Here is a 27,299-nt window from a genome sequence, read left to right as displayed (position 1 = left end):
AAATGCAGCAAGTGAATACAATGGTGTGGGAAGGTGAATTTATAGGTTCATTTAAGCCTCCCCACGGTGCTACTAGTTAAGGTTAAACATCAGCTATGTATTATGCACATATGACACATATGCAACATGATTTCCATGTGACAACTCAAGCTACACTCATTGGATGCTAATGTGATGCACACATTCACTAGGCAAAGTCATGTGTGCATTGAGTGAAGTTCGAGCTCACTGGGCAAAGAAGGATTTGTGATAAGCATGACCTAATCCGGAAGCTTTGCTGTCTTTCCTTTCAAATGGAGTAGTTCTTCACTTCTACTTGCTTGGGGATGTCTTATAGGTCTTCTTAAAGTCTTCTAGCCATTCCTATAGTGTTGGGACCTTGCTTGAAGGATGGACTTAGTCTTTGATTGGTAGATGGGTTTGGGCCCAAGCTATCAAGAAGATAATGACTTTTAGAGATATTTGCAAAGTATAGTTGGTTCTATAGAAAAGAATATTTTTTGCGCCCACCATGGGACTAATATATATTGTGTGAAGAAGAAAACTATATGACCTCAACAAGGAGAAAAATAGATGGAGAAAAAGAAGTCGTCCAAATTTTCTAGGATATTTATGTTACTTATAAGGCATTTGTGCAGATTGTCAACTTGACGTTCTTCTATCTTGTCTCCAACTAGAATGTTGATTTTGATTTCCATTTTATCTCCAATTATTAGAATATTTTTTGCCCTCTTGTTGTTACTCACGTAATTCACTTCTTCCTCTTTTTGAGTCTCTCGTGTAAAAGGTTCTCATTTTAGAGATCACATAAGCAAAAATCACATCTCAGCACCTATTGTGTTAAGCCATGAGATCGTGGCTCAAGCTGCAACTTTTTCATTTGCTTTTTCAGTTTTTTCATCTTTGTGAAATGGTTTTATTTTATGTTCTAATGACATCTTGAGTCTTAAGATTCAATAATCATAATGGTTGCTCCTGCATATCCATCTAACAACATTCAAGTTTGGGGTATAAGCCCACTATAAAACATGTTAAGTTGTGCTATATCATCAAATTCATGGTTGGGACATTTACTAAATAAGGCCTTGTATATTTCCCATGCCTCATAGAATGGTTCACCAAATCCTTGAGAGAATGTTGCAATGGCAGATTCGACACTAGCAAACTTTGCTAGAGGAAAAAATCTTGCTAGAAACTTCTTTTCCACATCTTTCTAACTGGTTAAGCTTTGATTAAGATGAGATTGTAGCCACGTTTTAGCCTTACCAGTGAGTGAAAATTGGAATAATCTTAGGTAAATGGCATCTTCATTTTCAACATCTATTCCAAGAGTTTCACATAATTCATAAAATGTTGCAAGGTGATTGAAAGGATCTTCTAAACCAAAAAATTGGTTTGTTGTGATTAATGAGAGTAGTGCAGGCTTCATCTCCACACATTTGGTTTTATAATCACTCAATAACCTCCTTTGATTGTTTTATGTGCCATTTAAGTTGATTTTTGAAAGCGTAGATTTGAGTTTGAGTCAACTACTTCCTACTATTACTATTATATTTTCACGAGTTGTTTTTGCTTCCTAACCTTGTTGCTATTTCTCCTTGTTGCCATATCCATTTCAGGATCAAAGAGTATGTTAAGACAAGATCATCTAGAGAAACCAGACTGTCTAGCAACTTAAGTTTTGAAGTTTAAAAAACAACACTAAATGAAATATTGATTACATAATGTAACGTCTAACAAGGGTATATGCTAAAAGATAATATTGAATGAAACATATGTTTATCATATACAAAAATCTATCAAGTGTATCAAACAAGATAAACATTTATAAAGGATACAACACTTGAGGTAAATTTTGTCCAACCGCAAGCAATATTATAATGAAAACATAATCCATGTAAATGCTAAGCTAAACATTAAAGCTTAAGATTCAATAAGCAAGTGCATTGAGTCACTAAGCGTCTGAAAAAATGAACTATCTAGGATATCAGTATAATGCGGTTAACGCTTTCAAAAGATATATATAATTATCTTATATCTTAAATATGTCAAGGAATAACACATAAAAAGCGCCAAACGTTATAGAACTTGAATAGCGCTTGAACAAAATGATAAAGCGTTTGGACGATGATCGTGCTAAGCATAACTAAATGATGTATTAAAGCTTAGACAACCTTAGGAAGCAAGCGTTTAATAGATCATATCATGACACATCAAACACTAAGCTTTATTAGAAACTTTAAACAAATGACAGAAAGACATTGAGAGATAACAAGACATTCCTATAATGTTTTCTTAAAGCCTTTAGATCTGGAAGACTATACAAGCTACTCATGAAAGAAAGCACAAATAAAGCATTGTCATCCTACAACGTAGACCTAAGTCTGTCCAACTACATATAAAGGCTATGAAGTCTATTTGAAGTCAACTCTGTGTCCAACAGTCATTTCTCAAGAGGGTTATATAAAGAAGAATCACAGAAGAGAAGAAGTTGTTAAAGAAATTGAAAATATAAGAGAGAATAGGAGAGAGAGAACATATACAAGAAAGAATTTTTAATGCATGCTCTACTCTACGTCAAAGCTTATATCGTCTAAAGCTTTGCAACCTAAGAGAAAGAGCTCTACAAGTTCTCAGATTTCATTGTATTGTATTTATCCTCTCCTTGAGAGTCATTAGAATATGTACTTATAATCAAGAACACTAATTGTGTTTGGATATTCTTAAGAGAATTAAAACACTTGTATTGTTTAACTCAGTTGAGTTAAATGTTCTAGACAGTTGTCTAAGGGAACTACAAGTGGTTGACAATACTTGTATACCAGGAGTGGTTAAACTCATATTAGTTAGATTGACTAGGGGAAGCATGAGTGATTTATAATACTCAGGAACCAGGAGTGGTTTTTAATACTTGAAAACCAGGAGTGGTTGATAATACCCAGTGAATACCAGGAGTGCTTTGTACTTGATTGTAATCTTTGAAAAATATTAATGAAACCTCGTAAGAATTCTTAAGAAAGACTAGCCACAACTCGGGTTGAGTGAACCGATATAAAAATACTTGTGCTATTGCTTTCCTTATTTAAAATATTTTTCTAAAATGCTTTATTGAAAAGATATACATCCAATAATTATTGTAGACCGTCTAACCCATGCAATAGACAGTAAGCATTGTTTTACGAAAAGAGTTTTGAAAACATTATTCAATGCCCTCCTCTCCTCCATTTCTAGTGTTTTTCTACATTTCAGGGTAGAACCTATTTTTGTTTCCTTCTTTGCATATAAGACAACTTCAAATAGTGGTAAGCAGGAAAACATGCAACAAGTATTAAATGCAAATATGATATATATATTATTGTACTATACTTGGTGACCGATCAGTTAAGGAGAATCCGGAGCCAAAACAGGCAACCGACTGGCTATTAGACAAACACTAATCAGGAAAGGTAAATATCATTAATGGCCAATTAATACATTTAATGGCGATATTAAATGCAAATATACGCTATTTATGAGTGATTGACAGGTCATATTGCACGAGAATATGGTATTAATGGACAATTAGCAGGTATATTAGCAAGTATTATTGGATTTATTGTCATATCAAATATGAATTAATAAGCTTGATTGGTATAAGCCCTATAAATATAGGGTTAATGCCCAGGTAAAGACATATTTTTCTATCCTAATAAAATATAGACCTCTTTATGAAACATATCTGACTTGAGCGTCAGAGTGTCTTCTGCAGGTCAACAACTCATCAAAGTGGATTGCATTCTCGGAGATGATTGAAGATCAAAAGAGAGTAGAGAAAGGAAGAATGATCGACCCTCGGACCAATTCAACCGAAACATTTTAGCGCCCAAAGTGGGGCCAAGCGGCATCCTCATGAAGCCACGAAGAACCAGACGCGCGCTCGGTCTCGACATCGCTACTTCGGATAAACACTAGGTTTTGCAACAAGAGTAAAAAAATTCTTAAAAGTTCTCGAAACAAAAGACATGCCTTTAGAAATTATTAATGTCATGTTTAAATTCAATTTCATTTGATTTAGATTTTTTTTCTTGTCTTATGCTTTCATTATGGAATAAATTAAGCCTAGCAATTCATGCTCAGTCACTGGTTGCTAACTTTGTTAAAGTTCATATTCAACGGTGAAGTCTCTCAGGAAGAGTTTGAAGACAAAGACCGAGCGGTAAATCCCACTAGGCCAAGAGGTAAACTCCTCTCGTTGAAATTAAAGACCAAGAGGTAAATCCCTCTTGGCCGAGAGGTAAATCCCTCTCGTCGAGATTGAAGACAAAGATCGAGCGATAAATCCCACTCGGTCGAGAGGTAAACTCCTCTCGTTGAAATTAAAGACCAAGAGGTAAATCCCTCTTGGCCGAGAGGTAAATCCCTCTCGTCAAACTTGAAGACAAAGACCAAGCGGTAAATCCCACTCGGCCGAGAGGTAAACTCCTCTCGTTGAAATCAAAGACCAAGAGGTAAATCCCTCTTGGCCGAGAAGTAAATCCCTCTCGTCAAAGCTGAAGTCAAAGACCGGAGGAAAATCCCTCTCAACCGAGTTGTTTACACTCTCGTCAACCAAGAAGCTCTGATAAAAAGGACTAAGTGTCAAGTATGCAGCTAGTCAACTATATAGTACAAATGACAAAGATTCAATACGTGAAACTGTTCGGCCCAAATAAGATACAACAACCTCCCTCAAACTCATAAGTCCTATAGTTAACCTCGGCTAAAGCCGCACGGTTAACTCGGATTTGGGGGGCTTAATATACTATACTTGGTGACCGATCGACTAAGGAGAATCCGGAACCAAAACAGGCAACCGACCGGCTATCAGACAAACACTAATCAGGAAAGGTAAGTATCATTAATGGTCAATTAATACGTTTAATGACCATATTAAATGTGAATATACGCTATTTATGAGTGATTGACAGGTCATATTGCACGTGCATATGGTATTAATGGACAATTAGCAAGTATATTAGCATGTATTATTGGATTTATTGTCATATCAAATATGAATTAATGAGCTTGATTGCTATAAGCCCTATAAATATAGGGTTAATGCCCAGGTAAAGACATCTTTTTCTATCCTAATAAAATATATACCTCTTTATGAAACATATCTGACTTGAGCGTCGGAGTGTCTTCTGTAGGTCAACAACTCATCAAAGTGGATTGCATTCTCGGATAGGATTGAAGATCAAAAGAGAGTAGAACAAAGAAGAACGACCGACCCTCAGACCAATTCAACCGAAACATATATATATATATATATATATATATATATATATATATATATATATAAATATCTTTGTATAATTTATATACAAATCAAGCTAATTATAACAATGGTTTTCAATGCAAAACCTTGAATGAAGCTTTGTCCTTTTATTATTTACACAGAACAATGGAACATAACACAACAAAAGAAAATATTATTTGTACATGCATTTAATAACGTGCATTAGCATTTAGGCATTGTATATGTACTAGTATTTATGTATAGTGTGCTTTGAATAACATTTGACATTTAAATAACATTTACACATTTATAATGTTTGGCGTGTTATCTTATACGGTTTTGTTTCATTAAACACTATTTTATTAAACACTTTTGTTAAACTTTAAAATCAGAATAGCTAGATTTTCTTATATTTATCACTAAATTTTTGTGACAAAAGTTTATTTTGTTGTAGTGAACATTCATTTGGAAGAAGTGCTGAAAAAGGTAGCTTAAGTTTTATATCAAAATTTCTTTAAAGAATGAAATTTTAAATATCTAAGTACATTTTAAATATCTAAGTACATTTAAAATTTAATTTCAAGCAAATTTAAATTCTTTTTATATAAAATCCAAAATTATTATTATAAAATCAATGTTACAGGCACCGCATTTTATTTTCTGTAATATTCACTTGTAAAATCGTTTTAAACAGTGGCAAATCCGTATAGCTATAGCACCCCAAAAAGATCCAGCGAATCAGCAAATTGATCTGCAACATAAAATATTGTCACGTTCTCTGTTATAATTTCTGTAACCTGTCTGAAACCTGAAGAGAGCTGCAAGTGATGATGCGAATATAAATATATATAAGTGTATACATAAATGTACATATACAGCAGAAGCATTATTAATTTTTATGCAAGTTAATTATATATAATATATAGATATATCCAGAATAAGCAGCAAGTTATGGAGGTGAGGAGTTATGTGCATATTATTGTGTGTTGGAGCATTCCGTGGTGACAGATAATTAGAGATGATTTTGAAAGACCCTACACATAGACCTTAATATATAACCTATATATGCTTCATCTCATATGAATCTCTCTCCAATAATGCACAGCTTGGGCAGCCAATTTTAACCTTTTGGAGGGATTCCAAAATGCATGGTGGTGCATGGAGCCCGCAACTCGATCATATCATATCATATCATATGCCAGTAACACACCATCTCATACATAATAATATACGATAATCACACTGTTTCAAACTCTTTCACCACTGTTTACGTACCCTTCATATTTTGTTTATACGTGTCTCATTCTTTGTATTCATCAACGTGTACATAAAACGTACGAGCGCGTAGCATAAGAAGGTTCATGGCTTTTTCTTTTTCAAAGGCGTTTTCCTTCTCATATTATGTGTACGGCTTTTTATTCGTTCATCTTTTTCAGCATCACTGTAGACTTTTCCACAGATCAATCCACACACTCATATTACATCATATTATATATATACAGACATCCTTGTCCATGTGTATACGTCCATTGAGTCTTGAAATTCTGCATCACTGCTAATGACTGTGACAAGTACCCCTCATCATATTTGATAATTTGAGTCTTTGACCCGCTTCTTCTCCATGGAAGACAACCAAAGTAAGCACGACAAGGACTATAATTTAAGAGAAAAGAAAGAGGAATGTGTGACGGTGATAGAGAGAGAATTTTTACATGAAAGCGAGACGAATTAATACATAAGCAAGGTTTTCAAGTCATCTTATTGTGATCTTATAAAAAGTCATCTTATTTTAGATAGTTTATATGGTTTTTGTGTTTTAAATTTTATTGTTTACTCTATATAATAATTATATACGTTTAACTTGTGTTGGATTGATTCACGATCAGTCAAATTGAAGTATATACGGTGGAGTGCTCTGAATTATGATTGTTATATGTTGAAATAAAAGGCTTGTGAATGGACACGTGAAAAGATTAGGATCATAAAAATAATTAGATTCACTCATATTAATCAGCAATAATCGTCATTCAAACTTCTGCTGATGAAAACAGATACATCAACAGGAAAAACAAAGATATCCGAGAGGAGAGGGATCATCTCATCTTTTGCTACAAATCTGCTGTTATCAACATCTTTCTATTGCTCTATATCTTGTCGTTTCAATTTTCAACGAGAGATAAAGAACACAAAAAAAATCAACTCAAAATAAAAAAAAAAAAAAAAAAAAAAAAAAAAAAAAAACAGGAGAATTTACAGCTCACATATGCTGGAACACATTAAAATTTGCTCCTGTTAGATCCTCCGACAGTGACATTAACGGATAGGTAGTGAAATCTATGGAATTCTGAGTCAGAAATTGGCCTTCTTGCCACGAACTTGTCTTGAACTCTTGAGATTTTACCACATTGACTTGAAACTGTAACAAAGGATCAATTTTATTGTCACATTCCCATGATGAGAAGCCGGCATTTTCCATCATTTGACAGCCGGCCCCTGGATAAACACTCATGCCAGAGCTATTGCTTGAACTTTCCTTCAACAAAGAACTGATTTTAGAAGCTGAGTTGTTGTCTGAAAACTCTGCCACCGACACGTTCCCGTGGTGATCAGAGCTATTCAGACACGGCAATGAGGAGAATCCATAACTTGAATTGGTTCCCACCTGGTTCTGATCAAACTGTCTCATTGGGTTCACACTTGAATCGTAACCCATTTGGAATTCAAAGTAGGAGGACAAAGGGTCCAATGCATTTTTGCTCACGAAAACTTCCCTTGAAGTTTCTGTTACATTGAACAAACCATCATAGTAATTTGAATTGTTCACCAGAAGCGGTGAATCCTGTGAGGAGACTAAAATCCCTTGAGACGCTGGTAACAACACAGACGGTGTCTCTATGGTGTCCTTCTCTTCCTTTATTATGTTATCTTCAGCACTGACAAGAGGCTTGTGTGTAGCAGGGTCAATCCCTTGCTTCATTAGCTTCTTCTTCAAACAAGAATTCCAAAAGTTCTTAATCTCATTATCAGTTCTCCCTGGTAACTGAGCTGCAATTTGAGCCCACCTGTCATTGGAAAACAACCATTTCAAAAACCCTTCCAAAGCATCACAATTTGTTAATCAGTACATAATTAATTCAAGTGTTATATATATACCTATTTCCTAGAACTTCATGAAGGCTAATTATAAGATCCTCCTCTTGTTGAGAGAACATCCCTCTCTTCAAATCCGGCCTCAAGTAGTTTATCCATCTCAATCTGCAACTCTTTCCACACCTTTGCAGTCCTGCAATTCATAAAGAAATGCTTTTTCTTTCAGCGACAAGAAATTACAAGAGAAGAAACAAAAAGAAAAAAGAAAAAAAGCGAGACGTTGGGGAAGTTTTAAGATTCCGACCAGCTTGTTTGGGAACCGAACTCCAGCAGCCAACGCCAAATCGGGTTATGTAATTGAAGAGCTTCTCATCTTCTTCGGGGGACCATAAACCTTTCCTTAGTTTTTGCTTTAAACAACAGGAATGGCGACCCATGTGTGGGAAGACAGTGAGAAAAAGGACAGAAAAAGGACAGTGTTTTCTTAATTATGGAGAAAGGATGTGCGAACTAGGAAGTGGTGACTGGGTCTATATAGTGAGACATTACCCGTGTGCTTGTGTCAGTGAAAGGTTTGTGGAGGTGGAAAATGTGTCAGTGTTGCTGTGTGGAGAGGGTAAAACCAGGAACTAATTGTGTGCATTTAAAGAGAAGAAGATGGTGCAAATCATACTTAGGATTCAAGTTATGAAATAGAATGAGAGAGAGAAAGAAACTGCGGAGGAAGGTGAAGCAATCAAGTGGGATTTAAGCAAATCCAGTGCTGCTTTTTGCATTGTATTGGATTGATTTTTAAGACATCCTTTTTTCTACAAAAATTATAACAAAACAATAATTAAGCATCATAAAGTATAAAAGATGCACTTTAGACTTATAATTAATCACATCCATATATATTTTCAATTTTCAGAACATTCTTTTGTTATTTACCATTAAATTATTACACGTGCTTTTGTTGGTGTAAATTATGTTTGAAATTGTGTTAAGTATTTTTAAAATACCTTTTAAGGAAAAAAAAATACATAAATATTTCCTCTAAGTAAGTCACAAATTTCAACGCATGCATATGCTTTACTAAGAAAGTGCTCTATTTTTTTGCTACAAGTCAAATTCCCTTTGACTGTAAACATGATATTCCCTTTTTTAATATTAGATTTAAAAATATTGTGTGGCTTAATATTAGATTCTTCTTTTGGCTGTGATTGATTTAAGAATATTAATCCTAAATCATAATCTGGTATAATTGTTCTTTTGAGTTAACCTGGTGATGATCTCATTCTATGAGGTCATTTTAAATCATAAAACGTGAATGCAAATTTTTTTTGGATGTCCCCCTAAAGGTAATTTACTTTTATGAAATGTATTGTCTAACTTTTTTTTATATAAAATTTATTAAAAATAATCATGAAATTGTCTGACCTTATTCATTCTACTTATTCAACTCTCATGTATATCTTTAGTAATTTAGTCAATACTAAATTAGAAGAAGTGTATTATTAACAACCCTTTCTTAGGGAGTATCTACATAAATTTATAACACGTTTACTTACAACTTTTTTAATTTTTAAAATAACACTTCCTAATCATTGATAAAATAAAAATTTTCCTTAATGTTTTATCATTTGGCAAGGAGAAAACAACTGAGTGAAAAATAAGAAAGAGGAAAATGGATAGGAAAAAAAGGGGATGAAATTTAAAGTTGTTTGATGTGAAAAAAAAAAATACTATTATACAAGTTTGTTTGGCATGGATGAAAGGAGAGAGGAAATCATATTGAAATTAAAAATATTATTTTACCCTTAAGACCACGTAATGTTATTTTAATCAGTTATCATTGAGCATATAATCAGATAAATTATTACTTAAAAGTTTGGAAGCATTTTCTTCAGTATATAATGTTATCAATTAATGGTACTTTGGAACCAAAACATCATCGAGAATTCAAGAAGAAAGGACAATAACTGACGTGAAATATTATTATACTTTAAAATAAATAATTATGTTTTTTTATTTTATTTTCCTAGTTGATTCATTCTACATTATTATATTTTAAAATAAAAATATTATTTTATTGGTACAGGTGTTGAATACAATATTTGTGTAAAATCTCAATTTTATCAACTTATAAGTGATAAAATAACACATTGATTACCAATAAATAAATATATATATATATAGTATTAATATAGTTATCTAAAAAATATAATCGTAATAATAAAATATATCTAAACTAACTAATGAAAAACTACTAGACATAAATGAAGGAAACTTTGCGATATTACTGTCCTTCATCATAGATGTTTCAACACTCACTTTCATATACTTATACCAATAAGATCATCATCGCAAAATAAACAAACAAGCATACAAGAAATACCAAAGTAAACAACATGGTAAGCTAATGTACAAGAGAGTTTTCATAAAACAACATAGAGATATTATCATACATCACTCATTCATAAAAACAACTAAATCACAAATCATGACTCATTCTAGACTAAATTATTCAAATAAAGTATTGATGTGAAATCTCAAGGAATCTTACATTTGTGGTGACCTCTATTACTTTATAGAGTCATTGTCAATGAGTTTCATCCTACCGTACACAAGGTTAGTCAATTTTACTCACCACATACCTTATTTTACTCTACCTGAGCTTGAATGATGATTAGAGCAACAAGATAACATTCAACGTGTGGACTCTCATATCAATGCTTACACTAATGAAACACCACCAAGAATCTCCCTATGAAATTTATAGAATTATGCCAAAGATGTATATAATATTCATGATCATTAACAAGCTCATCATCATCATAATTTCATACAACATTAATCGCATGCATATTTATTCATAAATTTATCAACCATTCTCAAATAAACATCATAAACCAACCATCATTTTAACATTTACAAATTCACACATTAAATATACAAGAGAACATATAATAGAGTTAGACTCTCTAATTTCGCTTAGTGAGAATATTTACTCGCTCAACGAGTAGTGCCTGAAAGCACATTCGTCCAACGACCTGAAAGCACACTCGTCCAACAACCAAAACAAATGACAAATTCATATTACACCGCATGCAACTATTCAAACAATATCATAAGTAATATCAATTAAGCAACATTCCCAATTTCATCATATAATTCAAATAAACCAAACTACAACTCTAATTTCAATTTTCACTCATTAATTTCGAATCACACAGCTCATACAGGAAAAACATCATACAAGCATACAATTACCAATTACCAGGTATTAATCATATGAAAGTTGAGCAATTAACTTTTCTTACTTGAGAGAGAGTTGAACTTGCTCTAATAAATCTAAAATCACTTTAATCTCACAAGATGTCGTATCTATATCTAAGAACAATACAAAAATGATCAAGGCATATCATTATGATCAACAAGGACTCATATAGATGATTGAAAATACACATATGAAACAGATAACATAAAAAGAGCAAGAAAAAGAATTGATTTTAGAAAGATGATGTGTTTTAAAAATATAAAACTCGTTCATAATAAAACTATTGATATTAAAAAAATTGATATCAAATATTGGAGTTCATGTTCTTTGCTTACTTTTTTTTATATTGTATCTTTAAAATACACTAATTTTAATGTATTAATATTTTTTAATATATTATAAAACATTAAGATCACTGTATTAAGTCTCCAACAATTAAGAATGTGTTAACTCATTTTTGTTTTAACACACCACTTATATTGTTTTTCCATTTAGTTAATTGAAATAAACAAAAAAAATGTTTGATTTCCATTGAAACAATCCAAACGCATACTAAGATTTTTATTCTTTTCTGTCTAATATTGGATTAGATTGTAGTTATTATAAAATAAATTCAATTAATAACGATATAGACACATTTTATTGTTAGCGTTTATTAAAATGCTCCTATATCGAACAACGTTTAGGTAATGGTTCACTTAAAATCATGTAACAAATATTAGAATTAACCTAAAATAGGAATAATCTATTTCAGACTATCAAACACAGTGTAAATTTTATTGTTAGTCTTGACCTTAGTGAGGATATGATGGTACCAAAAATAATTTGATATTTTTAAAAGAAAAAAAATTACCTTAGAATATATGTTTGATATCGGTAACATATTGTTATTTAAAAAGTTAAAACCATAAATATGAGTTTAAAAATGTCAAAGTATTTTCAAGCTTGCAAACACCTTTTGATACAAAACTTGATACAAATTGACTTATATCTGATGGACTTTTAATACCGACCAACAATTAAGTGGAGTAGGACAGTGAAGAAAAAATGTATGAATATATCATAAATATATCATAATGGTGTACAAAAAGAGAATATTATTTTGTGTATGATTTTTTGCTATGATATTTTGCAGGACTACAGAGATGGATAATAATAAAAAGACTACTGTGACATTAAAAATATAGTATGCAGTTATCTAGGACTAACAATGTTCTTGGAAAAGAATATAGTGTGAATAAGTAAGGAAAAAAAATGGCAATAATTATTCACATGTTCAAAGAGGATGGTATGATCATAGCTTTTTCCGGTGAAACTTAATAAGGGAAAAGATAAAATAATATACTTAAAATTTATATTTTAATTAATGTCTATCTTATAGTCAAAATGATATATAGTTTAGTATAATCTTAACAATAAAAGAAATTATATATACAAATTTTTTAATTTATTAATAATTGAATTATAATTAAAAAATTTATGTATTTTGTTTAATATAAATAATTTTGTCGTAAAAAAAATCATCTTCTATTTTATTCCGTAATCTTATTTTAATAATACAAAATTGACATATTCAAGCATGATTAATGTATTTTTTAAATGAAGATAGCTAAAAACATCAACAATAAAATCTTGAGATTGAAACTTTAACCTAATATAATAAAAATTGAGAAAAGTAATTATTAAATAAAAAATCCTCTGATAATCAAATCAAAATAAATAAAAAAATGTACTGTGAAAAAAAACACAATAAATAATTTTTTTTATATTCATAAAAAATAATATATAAAGAGTTTATGAAATAAAAAAATAATAATTAATAAATTAATATATCACTAAAATGAGACAAGAGAAAATTACTTTTTTTTTCTTTTAAAATGATATATATATATATATATATATATATATATATATATATATATATATATATGAGAAATAAGAAAAAAAGAGTGGAAGATAAAAACAATTTGTACGGAAAGAAAATAAAAAATATTTTAATTATTGTTTTTATTTTTTATTATATTTAATTTTATCTTTCATTATTTATAAACATTCGCCTTATAAAAAAAATAAAAAACTATCAAATTTAATTTTTATAAATTTCTAAAATATACTACATATAATTTTATTTTATTTTTAAATTTGGAGAGCAATGACGACCCCGACTCCTTTGATAATGATCCATACCTGATGTTATCATAAGTTTTGTTTTTTCTAAATTGAAAGACCATTATTGAAAATAAACAGTAATTTTTTGCATGATATATGTTCATAAGCTAACAATTAAATTTTTTTTGTTTGTTTTGTGTATATCACTCTTTTTTTCTGCACAATTGACTTATTTAAATACATTTGTTAAGTTGACAACAAAAAACATATATCATCTAATAAAAATGTAAATTGAAAAATAAAAATATTAGTAAAACTAATTTGTATTACTTAAAATTGTTCTAATAATAATAAAATATTGAAATTCATATATTTAAAATTTTTAATTTTAAAATGTCAAAATATATTATAATAGTAATTTATTTTATTATGGTTTTCGAGCTATACATGGTAATTCTCACAAACTTAGTCATGAGAAAAAAACATTGAACTAAAAAAATAAGTAAACTTACTACTTTTATCATACTTAATGATATGATTCTAAAAATAACTTTTCAATTAGTTGAGATTTAACGATTCTTTTCCTTCTTATTCTAATATTAAAGACACTTTAAAGAAGATTTCAAATTGTTAATTTAATTAGTAAAACTATGAGTTATTTAATTTTTCTTCCTTGTTCTTATCTTTAACTTCCTACTTAGTGCAAAAAGTGTCAAATAAGTCTTCACCAACAAAACCACCAATTTTGTATACCGAAACATTAACATACATTGCTATATGGAAAATAATAATAATACTTTTTTTCTGTTTAATAGTATGTAGACGTTTAAGGTTCTGTTACATAAACAAATAAAAAGTATTAATTTTCATCATTATAAATTTTTTTTTTAAATAATACACTATTATTTTTATATAAAAATAATTCAAAATAACACATTTTCGTTGGTAGTAAAGTATCAAAACTCTTTTTACTTTTTTCATTAAATAATTTATCTTTTTCTTGTAATAATTTTTTTTCATGATATAACAGCATATAAAATATAAAATAGTGTAGGTGTAACATCATATTTTAATAGTATAATATTATTAAAATAAAATGTTTTATTATAAATATTCAAAAAAACAACTTATCTTATATACATTTGATAAGACTATAATAATAAAATATATGTATATTTTTAAAGTTTTGTATTATGATTTTATTCCAAAACTATACCTAATATATCTAATATCATTCTACGACTCAGATAGTTGGTTTTCATCCACAATAGGTGCCTTTACACCTGATCTTAATTTGTCCACACTTATAAGATAATCATTTAAAAAAAAAAGACAACACAACAACCACAAAACACACTAACAAGGTATACTAGCTGGAAAAGGATAAAACATACATCTATAATATAATGAATCATTCAATTATCACATAATAATACATACAATCAGAACTCTTTTGGAATTCAATTTTTCCATATATGTTCCTTTGAGTCAAACTAGTGAAGTCATGCACTTGTAGTGATACAAATATTATTCTACTCACACAAAGTTAGTCTAATCATAGTCGTAAGAATACTAAGGTCGTCCTTATGATAAAATCTCTTGTCACTTTCACCATCTAATAATTCTCCTCTACCTGAATATGCATGATTAGTAGAGTTTAGGATGACTACACAAAAATGGAGCATTCTTTACCTCAAGGCACACCCTAATGAACCACACATTCAATGGGATTCCCTCCTTAGAAGGCCCCCCACAATCCATACATTCATATCGGTATTTCACTTTAATAGCTAGATATAACATTTAGAAACAATTGATATCACAAAAACATGAAAAACAACTTATACAAGATGTAGAACATATGGCACCCGACAGAAGTGTGCGTTGAGTACTATCTCTCTAAGGTCCTAGTGCCTAGCGAGCTATACTAGCACCTAGTGAAAGAAGGTCCTTGGGACACCTTTGGATAAAATAAAAATGGTGTTCAATGGAATAGAGCCAGTGAGCTCACTGCTTTTGGTTTCAACTAATGAAGCACAAACTTAACCAACGAGAACCAAGTCAGAGGCCCATTGTTAAAGTGGCACCCAATGGTGCCTCCTACTCCCAGTGTCTTGAAACTAAATGCTCTTAGACCTTGAAATATGAAATTGGCACCCAACGTCCCTCTACTATCACTTGATGATACACCAGAAACCAAAACATAAATAAGAAGGATCTAGCTTGATTAATTGGTACCTTTAATCCTTTCTTTTATTTCAAACAACTATAAATCAGACTTTAATCTATACAAATCAAGACAATTTCTCAATTTAGAGTCTTCTCATTCACCACCAATTCATATAACACTTAATTCATTCAATTTGCACTTAATACACATGATTACATACTAGTACAGATTTAACAGAAGCAAAAATCATATTGAACCACTTTTCTCTAACATCAACATGGAGTAGCATAATTAAACTAATTTTACAAATTCATAGACGAAAGACTAGCTTCCCTTATTTGTTAAAACTATTCAACAACCTCTAAGACATCAAAACATCTTCAACTCCTTAGGATGCTCTATCTACTCATAGAAAAATCGCAAACATAATTAGATCATACTATTATGATCATTGATCAATAGAGACTCATGTTGATGACTTTAAGGTCACATACAAGTTAGTAAAGCCTACATATAAAAGATAGATTGAACCAAGGAAAATGGTACAAAACTAACTTATTATATTAAAGATTCTTATCAGCTACTCTTGTAGAACTCGATGATGATCACAGAGGTAGCCTCTGGTCGTTAAACAAATAAAAAGAGAAGGAGAACTTCTAAAGAAAAGTCAAAAAACTCTACAAAAAGTGATTTCTAAAAAAAATTCTATAATTTTAAATTATAAAACTGTTTATAACAAATCTATCTATATATACTAAATCCTTTTAATATTAAAATAATTAAATCTCTACTTTTTTTTTTTTAACTACTGCCAATTCTAAAAATCATTTTTTAAGTTTTTATATAAGGTTAATCATTGTTTTCTCATTTCAAACAAAAATTTAATTAGTAAGTATAAAACAATGAACTTTCTAAGAAATTAATTAGTACAAAGTATAATCCATTTACATTATAATATTAATATAATTATGTAATATATACAAATTCGAATTTATTGATTCTAATATACAAAATATTTTGACTTTCTTTAAACTTTTCACAACTAAGAGTATAATGAGTAAAACAATAATTAATGGAATCTTGAACTTTATACATGACAGACAAATAAAAACAAAATTGGAATAAAAATCTGACAATTAAAAAGTAATGAAAAAGAGGTAATAAATGTGTTAAGAGTGTGAATTAAGAACTAAACTACGTAAAAAAATATGATATTCATTATAATCTAATAAAAAATTATTTCCTGATAAACTATTCTAAGTGGTATATATGTCAAGAAGAAAGAATATTAAAAAGATCTTATTTTGGACATGAATGGGTTTGGTGTGTTAAAATTTTGTGTGGATGGTATGAGATACTAAAAAAGCAGCCGACACATGTACGTTGAACTATGTGTGCTTCCGCGCAAATATTAACTTTAATTTCAAAAAATGGCGCAGACTAATTATTCGTCATTCCAATAAAACTATTGCATATTCTCAATTTTACAAAAATAAAACAACTTTAAATTTTAAAGTTTCCCTACAATTTTAGTTTAATTTTTAATTATTTATATTTTTATCTTTAACTTTTTATTATTCATAATTAATTGGAAGAGTTTGATAGTAATTAGTTGGTAAGCATTTTGAAAGATAAGTTATTTTCAAAGGAATAATTGATTGTTTGTGTTATGCATGTATATCTGTACAACAACAATAATTCCTAGCATGCACTAAGTATTTGCTAGTGATTTGTTTGGCTTAAAATACACGTTTTTGTTTTTCTTTGCCTTACAATACAAGTGTGAATTATCATTAAACATTTAATCTAAGGATCAATTACTTGTGAATAAATGGAACATTTATTGTTATCCATTCATATACTGTATGTACGGTAAATATCTTATTTTATAATAAAAGTGTCTTAAAATGTATGGTAAAAGTGAATTTTACTTGAGTAATAGTGTACAATTTTCATTTAAAATAACTCATAACACGTATTAAAGCTGGTATACTTAATCAGAAAGATTTCTGTAACTGCTACTCATGTAATGAAGCATATGTTTACGCAAGCAATTACTTAAACTTTTTTAGGTATTCTTGAAGTTCCCCATTTCTAAAATGTGTATTTTTTTTTTTCCGTTTTGAAGGTAGATAATTTGTACTTGAAGTTATTAATATTACAAAAATATAAGTTTAAAAATATATATTTATCCATAAAAGTATTTAGAGTTGGAAAACCCATTGCAATTTATGATTTTTTTTGAAGGAAAAAATAAAGTATTGAGAGATGGATAAGAATGTTGTCGACATAGAAAAACGCGTATTACGCAGTGTCACATAGAGCCATTCGTGTTTTGAGAAGCAAACATAAAGCTAATTTGCATTATCATTTTGTAATTCATTTTGACAATTTTTCAATTCGTACACTTTTAAATTGAAATCAAACTTGTAACTGTTATGTAAAAATATAGTATTTTAGAATTTACGATTTAAATTTTGATTTTAATTATAATGCTTACATATTAAAAATATATTATATCTTCATTTATATTGAAATTATTTTTTAACATTTTAATATTTTTTCTACTTTTTCTCTTATTTAATATAAGTGCATAAAGTATATAAAAAATAAATACTAATAAAAGTATAATTGATTCATATAACAATTAAGGGTTAATAATGTCATGACAATATTTTGATAACGTCACTAGTTATTGATCCGTTTGAAATGATTTTTTAAAAACTGAAATCTTACGTGGAAAGTGTTTTCAAAAGTAAAAATAGTTTCGTGGTTTCTCAAAATTTATTTGAAAAAAGTCGTTCATTTTCTTTCTCTCAATTTGAAAGCTCTCTTTTTCTCGCTCATGTGTTTCTGAGTCTTCTCTCTCGCTTCTCCACCGTTCTTAGTAGTCTTTTCTCTCACAACATATTCTCATGTGTTTCTTTCTCACCATTTTTTCCCTCTTGCCATTTCCCCTTTCTTTGTCACCTATTGAGACCTCGAAGGTCATCTCCATCAACGTTGCTCCACAAGCATTTTCGCATTTCACCTCTCTCGCACTCTCGATCAAGGAGTAAATGTATCTCCTTTCCCAAAGGTTTGGGTGTTGTTCAGTGAAAAAAAGAGTCTTTCGCAGCATCGAGGTGAGTAGAACCATACAGTCATGGGTTATGATTTCTCTTAGTGTTAATTTTCTTATTGATAAATGAGTTTTCTAAGAACTTGTTAAATGATTTTGTGCATGTTGTTTTACTTTGTTTTATGTTGGTTTGTAAAGGTTGTTGGTGATGAATTTATTGTATATGTTATTGTAGGAGATTTTGTTGGTATTGGTGAAAGTTCTGTTTTGATTCTTTACTTGCGTGTTGTTATTGTCAATATAGATAAATGGAACCATCTAATAGCAATGTAAGTGCAAATCAAATAATTTTAGGTTTGTGTATTGTTAATTAAGTGTTATGGAACCATCATTGTTATAAAGTTTATTATTTTTTGTCAATTTTCTGAAGTGGCATGAGTGCACATGGAAACTGGGTTCTAAAAGAGAGGATGCCCATGGAATGCGTGATGTCCACTGAGCGTCTCCCTCTGTGCAAGAGAGTTGTTTTGTAATGCTGACACAAGTTATCAACGACATCCGAGATCTACGCACGTTTTTAGGGACATATTTGACAACATTAACGCTCCAGTAGGACACCTAGAGGGACAAATCAAACCTCGAGTATTGTCTTTCTTATTTTGTAATGTTTTTTTATTAATGAATGAGGAACTTTTTATTATAGTAATGCTTTTTTAATACTGTAATATTTTTTTATTAATAAATGAATTACGTTTTTCGATTTCTTATCTATTATGCTAAATTCTTTGACTAGGAATTAATGGATTATAACTTAATGAGTTAATTGAACTGAACCACCTATCTAGACTTTGGCCTATACAATTGAATTAACTAAGATGTCTTTTCATGCATTAAACACTACCAATGATGAGGAAACTCACTCATCCAAGGAGAAAAATTGAAAAATCACTCAAAAACAAAGTCGAGATAACCCTAGTCAGCTTAGTAAAAAGTGGGGGGTCTGTTGATTGAGGCACCTTTAACATAGGTTTTGCTTTGTCTCATCCTTTTCATAAATTTTTGAATAATTATCAAAGCAAGCTCTGATAACAATTGTTATAGTCACGCAATGGAATGTTCGTGGGCAGACAAAGGCCAAGAGTAGGGTGAATTGATTTCTTTAATAAAAAAACTACGCCTTTTTAAAAAAGATCCCTTTTCATAAACTAATTTTATAAGAAAAATAGTTTACTTCAAACAAGGATAGGAAAGTTAAAAAAAGTAGAGATAGAAAAACTTGTACAAGTGATTTTATATTGGCTCAAGTCAAAAGATCCTATGTCTAGTTATTAATCTATCTAAAAGAGTGATTAACTAATAACTCAAAAATAACCAACACTTACAAATTACTGAGTAGAGTAAAGGTTAGAGTTCACCTCTTGTGAACACACAAGAGATGATTATCACTTCCTTTTCACACATAAAAGCATGAACAACTTAATCCTTGCAACAACAGATGTGCACTCACTTAAACACACTAATGAAAGGACTTCCTTCTACGAACATAAAGGTTTACAAGCTCACACTTAAAGCATAAAGAGTTTCTTTTTAAAAGCACTAAAACTTATCAGAAAGATTAAGTACTTTGAAAATGCTCAGAGATAAAATATTTAGAGATTCAAGTTTGAAAATAGATCAAAATTTGAAAATTCTTCTTGTAACTGCCGTTGATAATCGATTATTTCAAGTGATAGTCAATTATTTCAAAGGATTTTTCAAAAATAAATTCTCTTTGGGATAATTAATAATATCAAGTGATAATCGATTATTCTAGAGGCATTTTTCCAATACTAAAGTTAAGTGGGATAATCGATTAAGTGATAATCGATTATTCAAGTGTGTTTCTTAAATAATGTTTTTTCTTTATGCTTTCTCCAAACTATTTGTGCATCTTTCTATGCTAAATCTAATATAACTACAAATAACTTATTACAAAAGCTTTAAATTAAACAAAAAATTGAATAATATAGTTTCTTGTAATCTTCAAACACAAAGTTAGCTTCATCATCAAAACTTCTTTGACTTCAATTCTTCCTTTGTTGCTAACAAAAATTGCAATTTTTTTAAATCTTTCAAAGAGAGATAAAGAACATAGTGCGAGTACAAGATATTCTTCTCCTTTTTTTGGCAACCATAGGTGTTGGTTCATCCATTGCTCAACTTTTTCATCTTCATCATTGTGATCCACAAATCTCGGAGAACAGTTTAGGTTGTTACATATTTCTCCTCAACAAGTCGAGGGGGATATTAGTCTCCTCTAGCTTGTGACCATACTGGACAAGCCTTCTCTACACCTATAAATAGGTGTCAAATGTTCCTCTAAAGACACACCTTTCAAGGCTTTCTCTCCATTTGTCTTCTCTCATTTTCTTTTTCTCCTCTTTCTATATTTTCTTAAAATCTTGGGTTATTTACACTTTATGAGAGTTTATTACTAGTTCTGAAATCCTTAGAGATATCCAAAAAGTTTCTATTGTATCTTGGGAGACTTGCAGAACATATCATGGATAAGTTCGTCAAGACAGTGAATATACATGCCTTAGGAAGTATACCTATATCATGTCTTTGTTAGCTTTTATAACAAAAACACTGTCACAAGAAGATTGTAAAATAAGGAAGCTCTTACAAAAACAAATGTCAAATTTGGCTTGTGCGATGAATTCATTTTGAATAAAAAATCAATGGATAAAATGATTATATAAATAAATGTTAACTCAACTTACTTTTACGTGATAGTGAATTGATGAAAGAGGAAAATGCAATCACAGGTCAAAGCATTTATTTTTCGAATGAGGTTTGCGAAGGTTATGTTAGTATACCAACGGTGAATATTGTAAATTTATGCAAATCCTTGCATACGAAAACATGAGTTTGATAATGTCTTCTAAAGAAGGGATGTGAAAGATGTTATATGGGATTGTGGTAATAATAAAAGTCTTGAGCTATATGGGTATACTTTCAAGTATGCTAACTAGTGATAGGGAAAGATGGATCAATTATGTCACATTATTTACATCTAACTATAATGAATTATATGTCAAAAAAGCATAAATAAGGACATATTTTTAACGTGAAATTCTTTGTGATCAGACGTAAAAGGTCTCATTTACGTCATGGAGCTAAGGGCTCTTATGTAAATGTCTGACCACAAGTAGTCTAATGTAAATGAGTTTTGAAAATTTTGAGTGCAACTTTTATTCCTCACTTCTTCTTCTCCAAAAACTAGTATGCACAATTTCTCTCTTCTCTAATGATCACCCTAGGTGTCACTCCTTGGGTTTGTATTGTTATCTTACACTCATAGACACACTAAACACAATACTAGGTTTACTTGTTGCGAAGTAAATCAATCATCCAATTAGCTCTTTGAATTTGTTGTGCCAACAATAACAACTCATTTTTCATCATAATGTAAGTAACAATTTGTAGACATAGGTGTAGCAACTTCTTTGTAGTTCTCCATTTCAAACTGATTTCCATAACTTAATGTATTAAGAAAGAATTTAGTTAACTAATCATCCACATATCAAATTCTCCTTACATAGTTGAAACAAAATTTTCACATAAACAAAACCATTAGTGACAAAAGATTATTCATCTTCATATAGAAGGAAGTTATTAACCCTTCTACACCACTATCTTAGTACTTGTTTAAGATCATATAGCTTTCTTTAAGTTATACACATGATTTGGAAATTGATGATATTCAAAGTCAAAAGATTGATGATATTCAAAGTTATATTCAGGTCAAAAGCATCACATGCAAACCAAAATGCAAATCTTCAAATAACACCAACTCAAAAATAATGCATAAAACAAAATATTACTAAAATAAAAAATTTTATTGGATAAGATTATTGTACTCTATATGAAAAAAATAAACATTCACTAGTACAACGTTAAAAATGACCGATGACAATATTGCAAATAAATCACACGATTGAAGTTGGTTGGTTAGAGGAACAGACGTTAATTGAAGTATGTTGGAGAAAGAACAGACGTCTTTTAGTTTTCAAATTCATAAAATATTGAGTGCGAAAATATTTTAAGGACTCGTTAGACATCAGTTGGTTAGAGAAACAGACGTTAATTGCCTTTTTGAAGTCAGTTGGAGAAAGAACATACGTCTTTCAATTTTCAAATTCATAAAAAATTGAGCACAAAATATTTTAAGAGACCCACTAGACGTTTGTTGTAAGAGGAACAAACATTAATTTGAGCGTGAACATATTTTAAGAGTGCAAGAAAGAACACTTGTTTCACTATTTTTGTGCGCACTTTCTTCATTGCGGGTCGAACGTCTCTAGGGAAGCATTTGGCGACCACCAAAGGTAATGTTTCTTCCACTTAACACAAATGTCCATTGATTGATGACTTTATATGTATGATTTCTTTTCATTTTAACCGATTTGTTTCGTGCATAGACACCATTTAAAGCATCGTTGAGTTCTCTTTAGCGACCACCAAAGGTAATGTTTCTTCCACTTAACACAAAAAACCCTTGATTGATGACTTTATGTATGATTTCTTTTCACTTTAACCGATTAGTTTTGTGCATAGATACCATTTGGAGCACCATTAAGTTCTCTTTTTTCCCTCTTCGGCGGTGGATGTCTTCTCCTCACCCTCACAGTGACACTTGTCTATTGTCTCACCTTCATGATTAGTTTCATTTTTTATTTTTTTGTGTATTGGTTGTTGCATTTTCATTGGTTATTGTAGTTTTATTGGTTATTACTACTTCTAAAATTTTGGAAATTTTTGTGGTGTATTTTTGTGTTGTATATTGATTTTTCATGGTTTAAGTGGAAGAAAATATTGACCATTTTTTTTAAAAAAAATCATAAATTAACATTGGACATAGAGCAATATCCAACGTCAATTTTGCTTTATGTTTGACGTCGGATTGTTCTATGTCTGACGTCAATTAATGTCGATTTTTTTAAATCCAACGTCAATTTAACGTCTCCTGATATGACGTCGGTCTCGAATTCGATGTGATAGGCCGAAAATCACCGATATTATACGATATTTTTATACTAGTGGTTGAGTAAAATTCTATGAAAGAAAATACTTTTAAGATTAGACAAATAATAATTTCATATAAATAAAGTCTAAATAATTAACTTTTTTATCTTTATATATTTTTTAAGAATTTTGAAGACTTAAATATTGCTTTGGTTCTTATTTTTGTCTAGTTTTTTCAATGTGGTTTTTTCTTTCTTTTGTTTAAAGAAGTCATTTTTTTTTAATTTTATTCAATTAAGTTATTTTTCTTAATGTCGGTTAAATAGTTAATGACATATGAACAATGTATGACATGTGTTATTCCATAGCTTTTTTACTATTTTTTAATTTTTTATTTTAAATTTTAAATTTTAAATTTTAAATTTTTTTAAATTTTAAATTTTTTAAAATTTAATCTTTTATTTTTTTTAATTCAGTCTCTATTTTTTTTAAAAAAAAATGTGTCCCTCTCTAAACCGAGACAATTTTAGTTTTTATATAAATATTATATTAATATTTTTATTAAAATTGATATTTTTATTAGATAGTGTATTTGGAATTACTTTTAAACTAAGTATAATAGTTATATTCTAATAATATAGTTACTAAAAATAATTCTTTTGTTTCGTTAACTACTTGTTATTTGTGATGTACTTCAGGTAGTGTGAAATTATTCTTCTAATATTTTTAGTATAGTTAGACTCAAAATGTTTGGTCCTTGTTTGTGAATAACGTATATAATCCTTAATAATATTTCTCCTGTTGTAGTTCTTAATTGAATTTTAATTTTAGGTTTTATTTTTTGTTTTTGGTGGTTAATAAACTTTTATATTTTTTTTATTCTTAATAATTTTTTGTTGTCTCATTTTCGTTTTCATAATTTCATTTATTATTTATTAACATCCTTTAAATGACTTAGTTGTAACGTGTTTTTGTTACATTTATTTTATTTTCAACTTTTTAACATCTTGTTTTATTGAATATATATATATATATATATATATATATATATATATATATTTACTAAAATTTGTTGTAAAATTGACAATAAAATAATAAAGATCACGAATAAAAAAATTTCTTGAGACGTGTATGTCTACAACAAAATATAGATAATCAATCACAAATAAAATTGATAAAAGAACTAATTGTGACATCCCAAAATATATAGTAATGTATATACGTAGAATGCATCGATTATAATAATAGAAAGCAGTTAAGGGTACACAATAGATGGAATTAAGGAGTACAGTTATCCAAGTCTGGCTGGAAAACTTTAAAACTTAAGTACAAGTTCATAATTCTCCAAAATACAAGACTAATGAAATTTTAAAGGGACCTAAAAAGTTTTCCGAAATGACGGATCATGATAAAATGAAGTCTAGAAGTCTTTCAAAATGAAAAGCTATTTAACATAAGAGCTGGTAGAAATCCTAAGCACTAGGTGCTGGGTCATCCTCAACTTCCAAAGCTTGCTCCAAAGGTACATCATCACCTATTGCTCACATCCAAAGGATTGGATGATCATCGCAAGGGGGAAAGCAAACACATGCAACACATACAAATGCAAGGGTGAGCTAGGTCTCAAACAATCATACAATTCATTTTCAACCAATCTAGCATTTACCAGAATATCCATACACATAAGTCATCATAAACATAAGCATTTATTTCATAAAACTCATCAAGACAAGCATCCTATCATGTTAAGACTCTAGACACGTCCGGACATAAAATGTATGTAGAGCTGGGGCGGGTTGTGCACTTGTGATGGCCTCTACTGCTTTGCAAAGCCATTGCCGAGGGGTTCCACCCGACCATACACAAGGCTAATCCGTTACCGCGGAATAGACCTCCAGTGATAGCGTCTACCCTAGGACCTCCCACTACTCCCACCACACGCGTCAATCCTCTCTAAGTGAGAATGAAAGACCGTTGGAGTGTTAGGGATAACCCCCCATATGGAAGCCTCTCACATTCATTCAATACACTAACTGATCCCACCGAGAGATCTAAATTTCCGATTAAATCCGACCATTTTAAATGTCATGATATTCCTTTTGGATCAACAATGTACATCACAAACCACTTATAACCATACACTTTCAACCAATCTGGATCACATGAAGATGCATTCGTAATTTGTAACCGAAATATTTAAATACCATAACTTACTGGAATGAGAGAAAACATAACAGAAAATATCATCTCTGGACGAACACTAATTGGACGAGCGCCAAAAGCCCTTGGGCGGACACTGTTTGGACGAACGTCCTAACCCATTGGACGAACTACTTGGACGAGCGCCCAAAAGCCCTTGGACGGACACTGTTTGGACGAACGTCCTAACCCTTTGGACGAACTACTTGGACGAACGTCAAAAGCACTTGGACGAATCCTATTTGGACGAACGCTTCAATATCAAGCCTCATCATGACCGAACGCTACCCATGACCAGTCCCGAGGACGAACCTCATCGAGAACGAACGCTAATATAACTAGGACGAACGCTTCAATACCAAGCCTCATCATGACTGAACGCTAACACTTGCTACCTGAGAGTATAAGACCGAACGCTATTATCACTTAACACATGATCCAGACCGAACGCTAACATCACTAGGACGAACGCTAACATCACTAGGACGAACGCTAACTGATTACTAACACTGGCTCAAGGACGAACGCTAACTATCACTAACACATTCCAATGGACGAACGCTAACTGATTCCTGACGCATATCCAAGGACGAACGTTAAGTGTCTTAACGCTATAGCAACATCTGAACGAACGGTCAGTTCAGTCGGTGCATGACCGATCGTCCAAATCAGACATGGACGAACGGTCAGTTCTTGTCTCTCTGCAGAATTCTGCAGAATTATGCAGAATGAGGCCAGAGTTTCCCCTTACCATTTCCAACCATTTTTATCAACTTCTAACACCCTTAATTCTTGTTTTATCCGTGATTGGACTTACCTAATTGATTATAAACATTCCTAATTCCATTCTAAAGTGATTCATACTCAAATTCAACCCTAAAACACCAATTTTCACAACTTAGGTACCCAAATCCAATTCTACTACTTGGAACCTGTTTTCAACTACTGTTATGCTTCTAACAAGTCACAATGGACTTGTCTAGGCTGCCCAAACAGTCCAGGAACACTGCAGCCTTCATTTACTCAAAATCCCTACCTCACTTCCTCTAAAATGGCCTAAAATTGACTCTAAAGACACTTTATTTCCTTTCTAACAGTACTACCACAGAATTTTCACGCCAAAACAGTTCCAACATACACAATTCCA

The 27,299-nt window shown here is 30.5% G+C and overlaps 1 protein-coding gene and 1 non-coding gene across 2 annotated transcripts; one reads left to right on the top strand and one right to left on the bottom strand.

Moving 5' to 3' along the window:
- The first annotated feature begins 1,052 nt into the window (after nucleotides 1–1,052).
- Nucleotides 1,053–1,159, top strand: LOC148203470 (small nucleolar RNA R71). The gene has a single exon (XR_015784575.1). It is a non-coding gene; the product is annotated as a small nucleolar RNA R71 (small nucleolar RNA).
- Nucleotides 1,160–7,236: 6,077 nt separating this feature from the next.
- On the bottom strand, nucleotides 7,237–9,086 carry LOC124831214 (transcription factor MYB61-like). Its single transcript, XM_047305133.2, has 3 exons — nucleotides 8,652–9,086; nucleotides 8,411–8,540; nucleotides 7,237–8,319 (listed from the first exon to the last, which is right to left on the bottom strand). Exons 1-3 carry the CDS (start codon nucleotides 8,782–8,784, stop codon nucleotides 7,515–7,517), a joined length of 1,068 nt encoding a protein of 355 aa, XP_047161089.1. The 5' UTR covers nucleotides 8,785–9,086; the 3' UTR covers nucleotides 7,237–7,514.
- Nucleotides 9,087–27,299: the final 18,213 nt, after the last annotated feature.

Source organism: Vigna umbellata, chromosome 2 (assembly GCF_029865625.1).
Source record: "Vigna umbellata cultivar VRB3 chromosome 2, Vumbellata_1.0, whole genome shotgun sequence".
Lineage (NCBI taxonomy): Eukaryota > Viridiplantae > Streptophyta > Magnoliopsida > Fabales > Fabaceae > Vigna > Vigna umbellata.
Note: the sequence above shows the minus strand (reverse complement) of the source record. Positions and strands in the feature narration are given on the sequence as shown.